This window comes from Phymastichus coffea, unplaced genomic scaffold (assembly GCF_024137745.1).
Source record: "Phymastichus coffea isolate CEN01 unplaced genomic scaffold, Cenicafe_Pcof_1.1 PCOF00093, whole genome shotgun sequence".
Taxonomy (NCBI): Eukaryota; Metazoa; Arthropoda; class Insecta; order Hymenoptera; family Eulophidae; genus Phymastichus; species Phymastichus coffea.
The window spans coordinates 610,638-623,765 of NW_026706904.1; the positions used below are offsets into that span (position 1 = coordinate 610,638).

Sequence of the window (13,128 nt, forward strand, 5' to 3'; positions counted from 1 at the left end):
ACTTTTCTATGTACAGCAATTGTGACTAGCGAGTTATTAAAAATAAAAGAAAATTAAGCAGAGTACAGCAAAACAAGCGTACCAGCAGAGTTCCTTTTATCAAACAGAACAATTTATGCTATGTAGATTAAAAATCTTTGTGTATTGTCTCTTCAGTAGACACTGCTGCAATATCATCTAGATAATTATTATGTTTGTAATTGAGATTAATTCAGTGGATTTTGTTGTTGTTAACAATGAGAGACAGATGTGATTGGAGCGAAGCTAAAGCTAGTGTTCTATCCATTTATATTTTTGCACAATTCGGCTAAAGTTCCGTCGTTGACAAAGAAAGATGATGTTGTGTATATACAAGTGAAACGTCTAGTCACATTTAATTATATCATACATACATGATTTGTACATAGTCCAAGCTGAAACAGAACACGCTCATACTCGTTTCACACATTTTCTAGCCACATATGCAGAATGTTTATTTCAGTGTCCAATCTGTTTAATATTGCACGGTACGCCAAGCGTATAATTTTCTTTGAATAACGATGTAAAGCAAAGGTCACTGTTCCTTGATAAGGAGAGATACACGTATCTTTTGATTGGTGGTCTGATGCAACACGACACTATTGAAGTGCATTCACAATTACATATTGACACACAGATTGGGAACTGTAAAAGGGACATTCTCATATATCCATGCTTAAACAATTTGCTGGAATATATATGTTGAAGCTCATTTTTATATACTTCTTTATGTCTGTTGAATCTGTGGGAGCTTTAATGTAAATATCGCTGCTTACAATTGTTTGACTTCTTTCAGTAATCAAACAGCTCTATGTGAAAATTTACTCGTGGAAAAATGTATCATGCGATTTCACAGAATGTTATCATCATTAAGATCATATATATGTATATATATCATATATATGTATATATATGTGTAGTTTTATTCGACTAAACTCTGAAAGATTTGTGAGTCTCGCATGGAACGATTTCCACGGCTGTTTCTAAATTAAAACATGCAAAAATTATTATTTTCGATCGTGCGTGATTCACTTCCACTTCTCTCGATAACGCACCGATCTCTTTCAAAGCAAAGCATGGTTCAATGTGTTACTTGTGAGAACGTTTCCTTTCACAGTTCTTATATATGCTTTTGTTCTTTGTTTTTTTTTATTTCTCACCAACTTCCCTCGTCACTGTGAATATGCATATTATCAAAAAACGGAATCGCTGGCGAACGCAAAAATCGTCGATGCAACAATAGAGCAAGAATGCACCAGCGATACGGAATGCCCGAACGAGAAAGCCTGCATAAACGCTCAGTGTCTGGACCCGTGCACTCTGCGAGGTGCCTGCGGTATCAACGCACTTTGCCGCGTCGTTCTGCACAAGCCACGATGCTCGTGTCCGCAATGCTACATCGGCATGCCACAAACGGCTTGCAATCCAGATCCACGCTGCGACACTGGTCCACGACCACCTGTGGTGCCAAGTATTGGCTGCTCATCCGATCAAGACTGCTCGGCATCGTTGTCATGTCACGCCCAGACGCGAGAATGTCGCGATCCGTGCGCCGATTACACTCACACCTGCGACGTGAACAAACGTTGCCAAGTGCGCAACCACCAGCCTATGTGCGTCTGCAAGCACGGATTCGTCGTCAACGAGCTCGGAGAGTTGGCCTGCGCGCCCGACACTCCATCGTGTAGACGCGACTTTGAGTGTCCTGCCAACGAGGCTTGCGTCAACGGCAAATGTCAGAATCCGTGCACCGTTCGCGACAAGCCACCCTGTCCCGCCGACAAGAGTTGCGAAGTTCTGGATCACAAGCCAGTCTGCGTCTGTCTGAAGAACTGCAGTCCGACGCTATCGATCTGTCTGAGAGACGCCGGGTGCTCGAGGGATTTGGCTTGCCGCAATTACAAATGCGTGGACCCTTGTGCCGAGGCGGCCTGTCCCGCCGACGCACCTTGCTACGTTGAGGAGCACAAGCCAATCTGCAAGTTCTGTCCCCCTGGCTTTGTGCCTGACACTAAGTACGGATGCATGAAAGGTAATTTTCCCGAGTGACGCCGCAAGAAAAATAAAAAAAAAAGAAACGCCGTCGAGCCACTCGTGTCATTCTTCTGTTTCTCTATTTTTTCATCGCCTCTTTTAGCTCTACGCCTAGCTCTAAGCCTACTGTCCTTCATTTTATTTCAGCATCTGTCATTATTTTTCTCCGTCTCTGTTTCTGTCAAAGTGTAGCCACGCAGCGTATTTATTATTTGTCTATGCGCCTCTCTGTGTGTATCATCTCTATTCTATACTTAGTGTATCTCTTATTTACTTTGTTGTTACTGTTTCTCTTGATTGCTAGATTATTTGTTGTACTTGTAAACCTTTATTTACTTATTCAATATAGTGGTAACTCATTTTACTCTTTTCATAACACTTGATTCATGAGAACGTTGAGAAACTCTTGACGACTGTTTAATGAAAAAAGGTGTCATGAAAAGTATTTTTGTAGTATTGGCTAGTCAATAGAAAATTCTCATAGTTTATGTTGATTGATGTAATCTGTACTCTATAAGTCTATTTAATATCTCAGTTTAAATTTAGTGTTTACTTTTAAGGTCGATTTAAAAGTAAAAATTGTATCTCATCTATCTAGTCACTATAGTTATAAGTAATTCTATTACTATTTTTTTATTATCTTAAGCTCTAATCTATGACAGCTATTTCAAATTCTTGTATACCCTACGTAAAAATACAAACCTTCCACTTTATGCAATCTCCAGCGTGTCCATTGTACACATCAAAGCACACAGATTTCATTACCATCCCACAAAAACACAATCACTGTACATGACGATTTTTTTACCATTACATCTGTCTCTATGATGTTCTAATAGACGCGTCTTTTAGACATATAGTTTACACAATATTGTTATAAGCATGTTTTATCATTTAGCAGCTGCTATTTCAAAGTTCATTGTCGATACGTGGTCGACGTTACCTGTTGACTTTGAACTTTGTTGCCGGTGTTTTGGTCAATCGATCAACGACCTTCTTGCGTGTGCTAAGAAATAAGTGAATCAAGTAACATTTCGTGATATGTTAATAAAAAGATTTAAAAAAATTACATCCCTGATTGTGCCAACTGTACATAAATCTGCATATTTTTTTGTATAAACGACTGTGATACGTGTAACTATGTGTTGATATATTAGATCAATCATTCTGGAGAGTGTACAGAGCCGTAGTAACTATTCTACTATTTATTTTTTCATTGCATTGTTGCGCATAAAAACGCGTGCTATCTGTTGCACTCTAAAAGTGTGATACTTTACCAAAAACTTATGTAACTAACATGCATGCATAGGATCAAACTAACATTTCGCTTCCAAAACAACCGCTTTGTAATTATAACTCCAAACACTGGCTTTTTTTATTTATTAGTAGTACATGAGCTGAACACATATTCAATGTACATATATTGCATAGATATGCGTTGACGCTTATTATTCCAGCTCTTCCAATAAAAACAACTCATTAACACTTTATTCAACTATAAGAAAAAGAAAATTCTTATCAAAAACTATTCAATTCCATGTATAAATACATATTGCAAAAAATGATTTGAATTCAGATGTCATTAAATATGTTTCGTTAAATTATCAAATTCGTTTTCATTGAAGAACAAATTTACAATCATAACATTAAATTTGCCATTGTTCTTACGTGATAATTTTGTTACTAGATGTGAAATGTTTGACCGACGCGGATTGCCCAGTGCAATTGGCTTGCATACATCATCAGTGCTTAAATCCATGCACGATCAGCAGCCCGTGCCATCCTGAAGACTGTATCGTTGAGTCTCATAGACCAGTTTGCAATAAAAGTAAGGAACTATTGTCAGAAAGTAAGCAAAACTATCTCATTAAAAAATATTTATGAATTTATCATACAGTTACAGATCGAGGCCATTGTCCATACTGTCCAGCTGGTATGGAGTGCGACTTAGAGACCAAAATCTGTGTAAAAGGTATTTATATGAAAAACTGCACTCTACTTTGAGCACTAGTTACATCACGTTGAACGAGAAAAAAGACACAAAACCGTTCAGTTCTTTGTTGATGGCAGTGTAAATATTGTACATAAATTTCAAAATGTTGTACAATACAATATACATATATACATGTCTCTGGCATGATATTCCAGAGCACTTATTAGTTGATATTCTTTGTGGCACGCCATTCAAACTTTTTCAACTTTCAAATTCAAAAGCACCAATCTTAATCGGAAATTCCAAAGCAGCTTTCTCGTGGGAAAATTCGATGGATACGTCGCTTTGTATAAAACAGATTTGTTTAGCAAACGTGTCCTTCGTCTCTCGATAAATAATAATGCGATACACGCGTACGTTGTTTCTTGCACTGTCTGTCCTTGGGGCTATACGGGCTTTCTCGATCTATTTTTTCCTAGCCGGTTGCACAAGCGATAGGGATTGCCCATTGACGGAAGCCTGTATCAATCGAGTCTGCCAAGAGCCATGCAGACTGAGAAATCCATGCGTCGCTTTTGCTGTGTGCATCAACACCAATCACGCTACAGACTGTAGTTGCGAGGAGGGATACCATGGAAATGGCTTTTCTCTCTGTTCTCCTGGTGAGCTTTTCAAAGAGCTTGGATCATCGATAAGTTCTTGAAATTATCTCTATTGGGTTAGAAACTAAGCTCTATTATATTTTTTACAGTACAAGGACCAAAGAATGTGTGCCAATATAATGAAGACTGCCCACCAGAAAAACTGTGTGATCGTCAATCAAGACGTTGTTTGAATGTCTGCAGTGACGATCACTGCGGTGAGAATGCCGAATGTTACGCAGATAATTATAATCCTCGATGCAGGTGCCTACCTGGCTACGAAGGTCGACCCGAAATCGCCTGTACAATAAGCTCGCACAATCCATGCGCTCAACATCCTTGCGGTGTGAATGCACTCTGCGAAGTGGACAATGGTAGTCCTATTTGCTACTGTCCTAAGGGTCTCACTGGAAATCCATTCGAACAGTGTAGTAAGTAATGCTTATAAAATTGCTAAATTAGTTGAACGTATCAATTGATGTCAAATCATGCATTTAACGTTTTTAATAATTTTTTCACAGTCCCTGAAGGCGACCAGTGCCAGTATAATCAGTGCGGTTTCAATGCAGGTTGCAGAGTAGTTAGTGGCAAAGTTACATGCTTTTGCTTGCCCGGTTATGAAGGTGATCCACCACATTCACCGTGTGAACTTAGAAACCTTCCTTGCAATCCTTCACCTTGCGGTCCGAATACGCAATGTACAGTTCTAGAAAATGGTTTCTCAAAGTGTACCTGTCTTCCCGGATTCGTCGAAAGTCCTAATACAATCAGAGGATGCATACCCAAAACCAATCTTTGCGAACCTAATCTCTGCGGAGTTGGTGCTATTTGCGACTCTAACAGAAATCCACCGTGTTTCTGTCCTCACGGAACTTTTGGCAATCCTTACAAGAGTTGCAATTCTCGAAATGTCGTGACTCTGTGTCAACCTGGACCATGCGGTGAAAATTCTGACTGCTCCGTCACCGACAATCAAGAGTACTGCTACTGTAAGTACGGTTACTATGGAGATCCATATCAAGGATGTCACGAGCCACCAAAGACACCTTGCCATCCAAATCCTTGTGGTCGCAATACTGATTGTAAGATTACTGCTGACAATCGAGCTATTTGCGAATGTTATCTTGGTACTGCTGGCGATCCGACGAGTCCAAATGGCTGCGACAGACCTGAATGTCTTTCGGATGACGAGTGTCCCTCAAGTCATGCTTGCATCGCCTACAGATGTCAAGAAGTTTGTCAGGGCGCTTGTGGTATTAATGCCGAATGTCATGCGGAAGACCACCATCCACTGTGTAGATGTTCTCATGGCCTGGAAGGTAATCCTCTATACAGATGTTCCGAACCATACGGGCCACCTACTGAAAGACTGAATCCATGTGTACCTAGTCCTTGCGGTAATAACACAATATGCCGAGTCATTGAAGACAGAGCGGTCTGCTCGTGCTTATCCGATTTTCAGGGAGATCCTCATACTGGATGTAGACAAGAGTGTACCATCAACACAGACTGTGCTTACGACCAAGTTTGCCACAATTACAAGTGCGTCAATCCATGCTCTTTTGGTGACATTTGTGGTGCGAACGCTTATTGCAAATGTTCATATCACACACCAACTTGTCATTGCAACGAAAACTTCTTTGGCAATCCCTACCTCAGATGCATGCACATCCCAACAATTACAGTCGACAGTCGAAATACAACTCTTCCATGCGATCCTTCACCATGCGGAGATCACAGTGGTTGCACGGATTATACTGGAACGATCGCCATGTGCAATAACTGTGAACATCCAGATAATTTTAACAATCCACACTGTAAACCTGAGTGTTTGTGCAATGAAAACTGTCCATTCCATCTGGCTTGCTTCAATTGGAAATGTGCTGATCCATGCCTCGGCTCCTGCGGTGAGAATGCCCTTTGTCATGTCGTCATGCACTATCCAGTATGCAGTTGTCCATCTGAATTTTACGGAGATCCGCATCGGGGCTGCTATCAAACTATCGGAGAAATCGACAAATGTAGTCTCACGAGATGTGGAGCTAATGCAAGATGTATCGAACAATACGGTGTTACCTCTTGTGAGTGCATACCAGGATACTTTGGAAATCCAGAATTAGGATGTCATCTTGAGTGTTTGCAGAATTCCGATTGTAGTTTAAATCATGCTTGTCAAAATCACAAATGCGTCAATCCATGCGAAGGTGCTTGTGGTAGTGGAGCATCGTGTGACGTCATAAACCACTCGCCAATGTGCTACTGCGATGCCGAAAGCTTTGGCAATCCATACATGTTCTGTCAACGCAAAGCACCCTATGGACCATCTCAAATAAAACCTACCTCATGCGATCCGTCACCTTGTGGAGCGAACAGCAGGTGTACGCTCTCTCCACAAGGATACGCTACTTGTACTTGTTTACCTGGATTCCGAGGAATCCCTCCACTTTGTATTCCGGAGTGTGTTGCTAGCTCTGAATGCTTACAAATACAAGCTTGTGTGAACAACAGATGTGTTAACCCGTGCATTAATATGTGTGGCCACGGTGCTGTATGTTCAGTTGTCAATCACAATCCAATATGCAATTGCCCACCTGGACAAACCGGTGATGCATTTACAAAATGCTACGTAGATGATACTCGCATAGATCCCGTACCCCCCACGCCTTGCAGTCCAAGCCCTTGCGGTCCACACTCCGTGTGTCAAGTGAAAATGGGCCGACCAGTATGTTCTTGTCAGACTAACTTCATTGGCAGCTCACCGCATTGCAGACCCGAGTGCATGATTAGCCAAGAATGCCCGACCGATATGGCTTGCACAAATTTTAAATGCGTTCATCCTTGCCCCGCCAGTTGTGGTGAAAATTCTGAGTGCACAATTATCAATCACACGCCTTATTGCTCTTGCAGACCAGGATTTGAAGGCGATGCGTTCGTTGGTTGTACGCCAAAGCCATACTTACCAGCAGAACCACGAAATCCATGCGACGAATTGAGCTGCGGAGAGAATGCTCTCTGTGAGATTTATGATGGAGTTCCTAGATGTTCTTGTATTCCACCTTATCTGGGTAATCCATACAGCGGATGCAGACCCGAGTGCACAATGAATTCCGAGTGCAATAGTAACTTGGCCTGTATTAATCAGCATTGCCGTGATCCATGTGAGGGTGTTTGTGGAGTGAACGCTGTATGTGAAGTGATAAATCATATACCTGTGTGCTCATGTCGACCAGGATTTACGGGCGAACCATTTCAGTCGTGCATTCAAGATCAACCAAAAGAGCATGTGACACCCTGTTCTCCTAGCCCATGTGGACCTTATAGTATTTGCCGCGTACAAAGTGACCGGGCGGTCTGCTCATGCAGTCCCGGATATCAGGGAGTGCCACCGAGTTGCAGGCCTGAATGTCTAGTCAGCGCCCAGTGTTCGCCACATTTAGCTTGTATAAATCAAAAGTGCGTCGATCCGTGCGAAAATGCTTGTGGCTTGGATGCTCATTGTTTGGTCAGCAATCATAATCCAATATGTAGTTGTCGGAGAGGATTCACTGGAGATCCATTCTTGCAGTGTACCAGAGAAGCGGTCGAAGTTAAGAAACCGTGCTCACCGTCTCCTTGCGGATCCAACGCTATATGCCGCGTCCAAGGAGATAGAGCTGTTTGCAGTTGTAATCCTGGTATGATTGGTGCACCTCCAAATTGCAGACCTGAATGCTTAATCGATCAAGATTGTCCCAATCATCTGGCTTGTACCCAGAATAACAAGTGTACTGATCCGTGTGTAGGCACCTGCGGACTCAATGCTATCTGCACAGCTCATAATCATCAAGCAGTATGCCAGTGCTACGAAGGCTTTGAAGGCGATCCTTACTCCGGGTGCATTTTGAAACCAATTGTTGTACCAATGGAACAAAAGAATCCATGCAACCCATCACCATGTGGTTTAAATGCTATATGTACAGAAAAAAACAATGCTGGATCATGCACATGCCCACCTGATTTCATTGGTAATCCTCAGATTAGCTGTAGGCCAGAGTGTACCCAGAATAACGAGTGTCCACACAAGAAAGCTTGCATCAATAATAAATGCCAGAATCCATGCACTGGTACCTGCGGTCTCAATGCTCACTGTCAAGTTTTCAACCATCAACCATCATGTACTTGCGAACCAGGATATACGGGAAATCCTTTGCGTTCTTGTCATCCGCCACCATCACAACCGCCAAAGGTTATACCAACGAATCCGTGTGATCCATCACCTTGTGGTCCATATAGTAGTTGTCGCGTTATTGATGGACACGCTGTATGCTCATGTCAACAGAATTACATTGGAACTCCACCAGCTTGTCGACCAGAATGTGTCGTGAGTGCCGACTGTCCACAAAATAGAGCTTGCATTGCTCAACGATGTGAAAATCCGTGCGTGCAAACCTGCGGGGTTGATGCTGAGTGCCAAGTGATTAACCACAATCCTGTATGTACTTGTCCGAACGGTTACAACGGTAACCCACTCATTACTTGTATAAAGGAGGAAGGCAAAACATCTCCGCCTTATTTACCACCAGAAAATCCATGTGCCACGGCATTCTGTGGTCTTAATTCACACTGTAGAGCCGTTGATGGTGTTCCTGCTTGCTCGTGTTTACCAAACTTTGTCGGTAGACCACCCAATTGTCGACCTGAATGTTTGATAAATGAAGAGTGCCCTGGTAACCTTGCTTGTCAAGCCGAACGTTGCACTGACCCATGCCCAGGTTCATGTGGTCCAAACACTATGTGCAGTGTTGTTCAGCACAATCCAGTCTGCATGTGCGACGATGGATTTACTGGTGATCCGTTCCAAGGTTGCACATTAATTATTGAACTGCCAATAACAACTGAAAGGCCGAGTCCGTGCAATCCATCGCCCTGCGGTCCTAATGCAATGTGCAACGAACGTAATAATGTTGGTGCTTGTACCTGTAAACCCGAGTACTTCGGAGATCCTTATATTGGATGTAAACCTGAATGCGTGACTAATTCCGACTGTGATAGAAATAGCGCGTGCTTGAACAATAAATGTGTCAATCCATGTTTAGATGTATGTGGACCTCACGCTATTTGTCGAGTAGTTAATCAAGCTCCAACGTGTTCTTGTCTTCCTGAATATGTTGGAGATCCATTAACTGGTTGTTCTCCAAAAGCCCGAGTGACTGAAAAACCTATTATCGATGCTTGTGATCCATCACCTTGCGGTCTTAATAGTGTTTGTAGAACACTTAATGACCACGCAGTGTGCTCATGTCAGACCGGCTTCATTGGAACACCTCCAAGCTGTCGGCCCGAGTGCACCGTGAGCTCAGAATGTCCGCAAAATAAGGCTTGTATAAATAACAACTGTGCTGATCCTTGCTCGGATACTTGTGGTCAAAATGCTAAGTGCATTGTGGTCAATCATAATCCGGTTTGTAGCTGTGCGCCAGGTTACAGTGGTAATCCATTCGAATACTGCACCTTAATGGATCATACAACAGAGCGGAATCTTGTTAATCCTTGTACACCAAATCCATGCGGACCAAACTCGCAGTGTCGTGACATTAATGGACAACCTGCATGTTCCTGTTTATTGAATTTCATCGGAAGACCACCAAATTGCAAGCCAGAATGTACACACGACTCGGAATGCTCAACTACATTGTCTTGCATCAATCAGAAATGTAAGAATCCTTGCATTAGTGCTTGCGGAGATTTCGCCAGATGCAACGTCTACAATCATCTTCCAGTATGCTCTTGTCCTGAAGGATACGTGGGCGATGCAAGAATACAGTGCACTTTACCAGTAACAACCAGTAAGTACATAAGACTTCTTTTTATTCAAAGTTTCATGAGATGTCTCATCAATGACTATTTTGTTTTACAGCAACGCAAGAACCACCATCAAATCCATGCATACCAAATCCATGTGGACCTAATGCTCAATGTCGTGAAAGGAACGGAGCCGGTGCTTGTGCTTGCCTGCCCGATTACTTCGGTGATGCTTACGATCTTCAACAAGGATGTCGTCGGGAATGCGAGCTCAATAGCGACTGTTTGCCTCATCTATCTTGCACAGGTTATAAATGTGTTGATCCTTGCCCTGGACAGTGTGGTACTTTAGCTATTTGCACAGTTGAAAACCATATACCAAAATGTACTTGTCCAGTCGGATTCACTGGCGATCCTTACTATGCCTGTGAAGAACCAAAAATTATATATCCAGCTCCTGATCCATGTATACCTTCGCCCTGTGGACCAAACAGCAAATGTCGATCAGTTAACAATCAACCAGCTTGTACATGTTTACCTAATTACATCGGTGAGCCACCACAATGTCGGCCAGAGTGTCGCGTCAGCGGCGAGTGCCCTAACAATCTGGCGTGCATAAATAACAAGTGCGCCGATCCATGTCCAAATACTTGCGGATTAAGAGCTGAATGCATTTGCAAGAACCACGTACCAATTTGCACGTGTCCTCAAGGTTTCACTGGCAATCCTTTTACGCAGTGTATCGAAATACCAAGGGAACTTCCGACTACCGAGAGACCTCCTTCGTGTAATCCATCCCCCTGCGGTCCAAACGCTCTTTGTCAAATGATATCTGGAAATCCAGCTTGTTCGTGTTTACCAAATTTCATTGGTAGTCCACCTGACTGTCGACCAGAATGCCTTGTCGACTCTGAATGTAAGAGTGAGCAAGCTTGTTTACAGAACAAGTGTCAAGACCCATGTAGTGGATCTTGCGGCTTGTATGCCCAGTGTCATGTTCTGAATCATATTCCTATATGTACCTGTACCGAAGGCTTCACCGGTGACCCGTTCAGACAATGCTTGCCAATACCTAGCAATGGACCACCACCACCAAGAGATCCGTGCAATCCATCACCTTGTGGTCCCAATGCGATTTGTAAGAATGGCGACTGCGAATGTATGCCGGAATATAAAGGCAATCCATTCGAAGTTTGTAAGCCCGAGTGCATAATGAATAACGAATGCCCTCGTGATATGACGTGCATCAGAAATAAGTGCAAAAAGCCATGTCCTGGAGCCTGTGGTCAGAACGCTCAGTGTGACATGATCAACCACATACCTGTATGTTCGTGCCCATCAGGACAAATCGGAGATCCATTTATTAGTTGCCGGCCACAACCCGTAGGACCTGTGTCTTCGCTAGAACCATGTAACCCATCACCCTGTGGGCCAAACAGCGTTTGTAAGAACATCGAGGGTCACGCCGTTTGCTCGTGTATCGCAGGATACATAGGTACGCCGCCATCCTGCAGACCCGAGTGCGTAGTTAGTTCGGAATGCTCGTCAACGAGGGCTTGCATTAGTTACAAATGCACTGACCCATGTCTGGGTGCCTGTGGGATAAACGCTCGCTGTGAAGTCATCAATCATTCGCCAATTTGCAGCTGTCTACCTGGTCAAATTGGTGACCCGTTCAAGAGCTGTTATGAAGCACCAGTGACATCAAGGCCAAAGGTCAATGCATCTCCGTGCAACCCATCGCCATGTGGACCCAATGCTATATGCCAGAATATTAATGATAGTCCAGTATGCTCGTGTCAAGAGGGCTATACTGGTAGTCCGCCAAATTGTAGACCCGAATGCGTGATCAATCCTGATTGTCCGGCAAACAAAGCCTGCATTATGGAGAAATGTCAAGATCCATGCGCTGGATCATGTGGTGAAAATGCTGAGTGTACGGTCACCAACCACGCAGCAATCTGCTCCTGTTTACGTAGTTTCACTGGAAATCCATTCATCCAATGCGTTCGCATGCCAGAACCTTTACATAATCCCTGTGAACCATCGCCCTGCGGTACTAATGCTATTTGCCAGCGAAGAGACAATGCTGGAGCTTGTACCTGTATACAGGATTATCATGGTAATCCGTATGAAGGTTGCCAACCAGAGTGTACTCATAGTTCGGATTGCCAGACGAACAAGGCCTGTATCAATCTGAAATGCATCGATCCTTGTCCTGGAGTTTGCGGATCGAACGCCCAATGCTCCGTAGTTAACCATATACCAACTTGCACGTGTCTACCTGGATTTGTTGGTGAACCTTTTACCAGTTGTGTTTTTGAAGCAGGTAAGCTACTGTAGATTCTATCGCTAATTGAAGCGCATTAAGAAATAAAGTATTATTTTTTGTAATAGTAACGGAGACGCCCAAGATAGAAAACCCGTGCCATCCATCGCCGTGTGGTCCAAACAGTATTTGTAAAAAAGTTAATGACCAAGCAGTTTGTACATGTCAAGAGAGTTACTTTGGTTCTCCTCCAAATTGCAAACCAGAGTGTGTAGTAAGCTCGGAGTGTCCTCAAAATCGTGCTTGCCATTTAAATAAGTGTACTGATCCTTGTCCCGGAACTTGTGGACTTGATGCTCAATGCAGAGTCATCAACCATAATCCACTTTGCAGTTGTCCACCTGGTTTTACAGGAGAACCATTTACTAGATGCTACGAGGAACCAAGTAAGT

The 13,128-nt window shown here is 43.0% G+C and overlaps 1 protein-coding gene across 1 annotated transcript in view; it reads left to right on the forward strand.

Annotated features, from left to right (window-relative positions):
* The window catches only part of LOC131669460 (uncharacterized), a 78,499-nt gene that overhangs the window by 22,646 nt on the left and 42,725 nt on the right, over positions 1-13,128 (forward strand). Inside the window, exons 29-36 of the mRNA XM_058944335.1 lie at positions 1,262-2,050; positions 3,740-3,901; positions 3,962-4,024; positions 4,465-4,647; positions 4,737-5,057; positions 5,148-10,451; positions 10,523-12,736; positions 12,805-13,122. Coding sequence (XP_058800318.1) covers positions 1,262-2,050; positions 3,740-3,901; positions 3,962-4,024; positions 4,465-4,647; positions 4,737-5,057; positions 5,148-10,451; positions 10,523-12,736; positions 12,805-13,122 — 9,354 coding nt within the window. The remainder of the gene's footprint in view (positions 1-1,261; positions 2,051-3,739; positions 3,902-3,961; positions 4,025-4,464; positions 4,648-4,736; positions 5,058-5,147; positions 10,452-10,522; positions 12,737-12,804; positions 13,123-13,128) is intronic.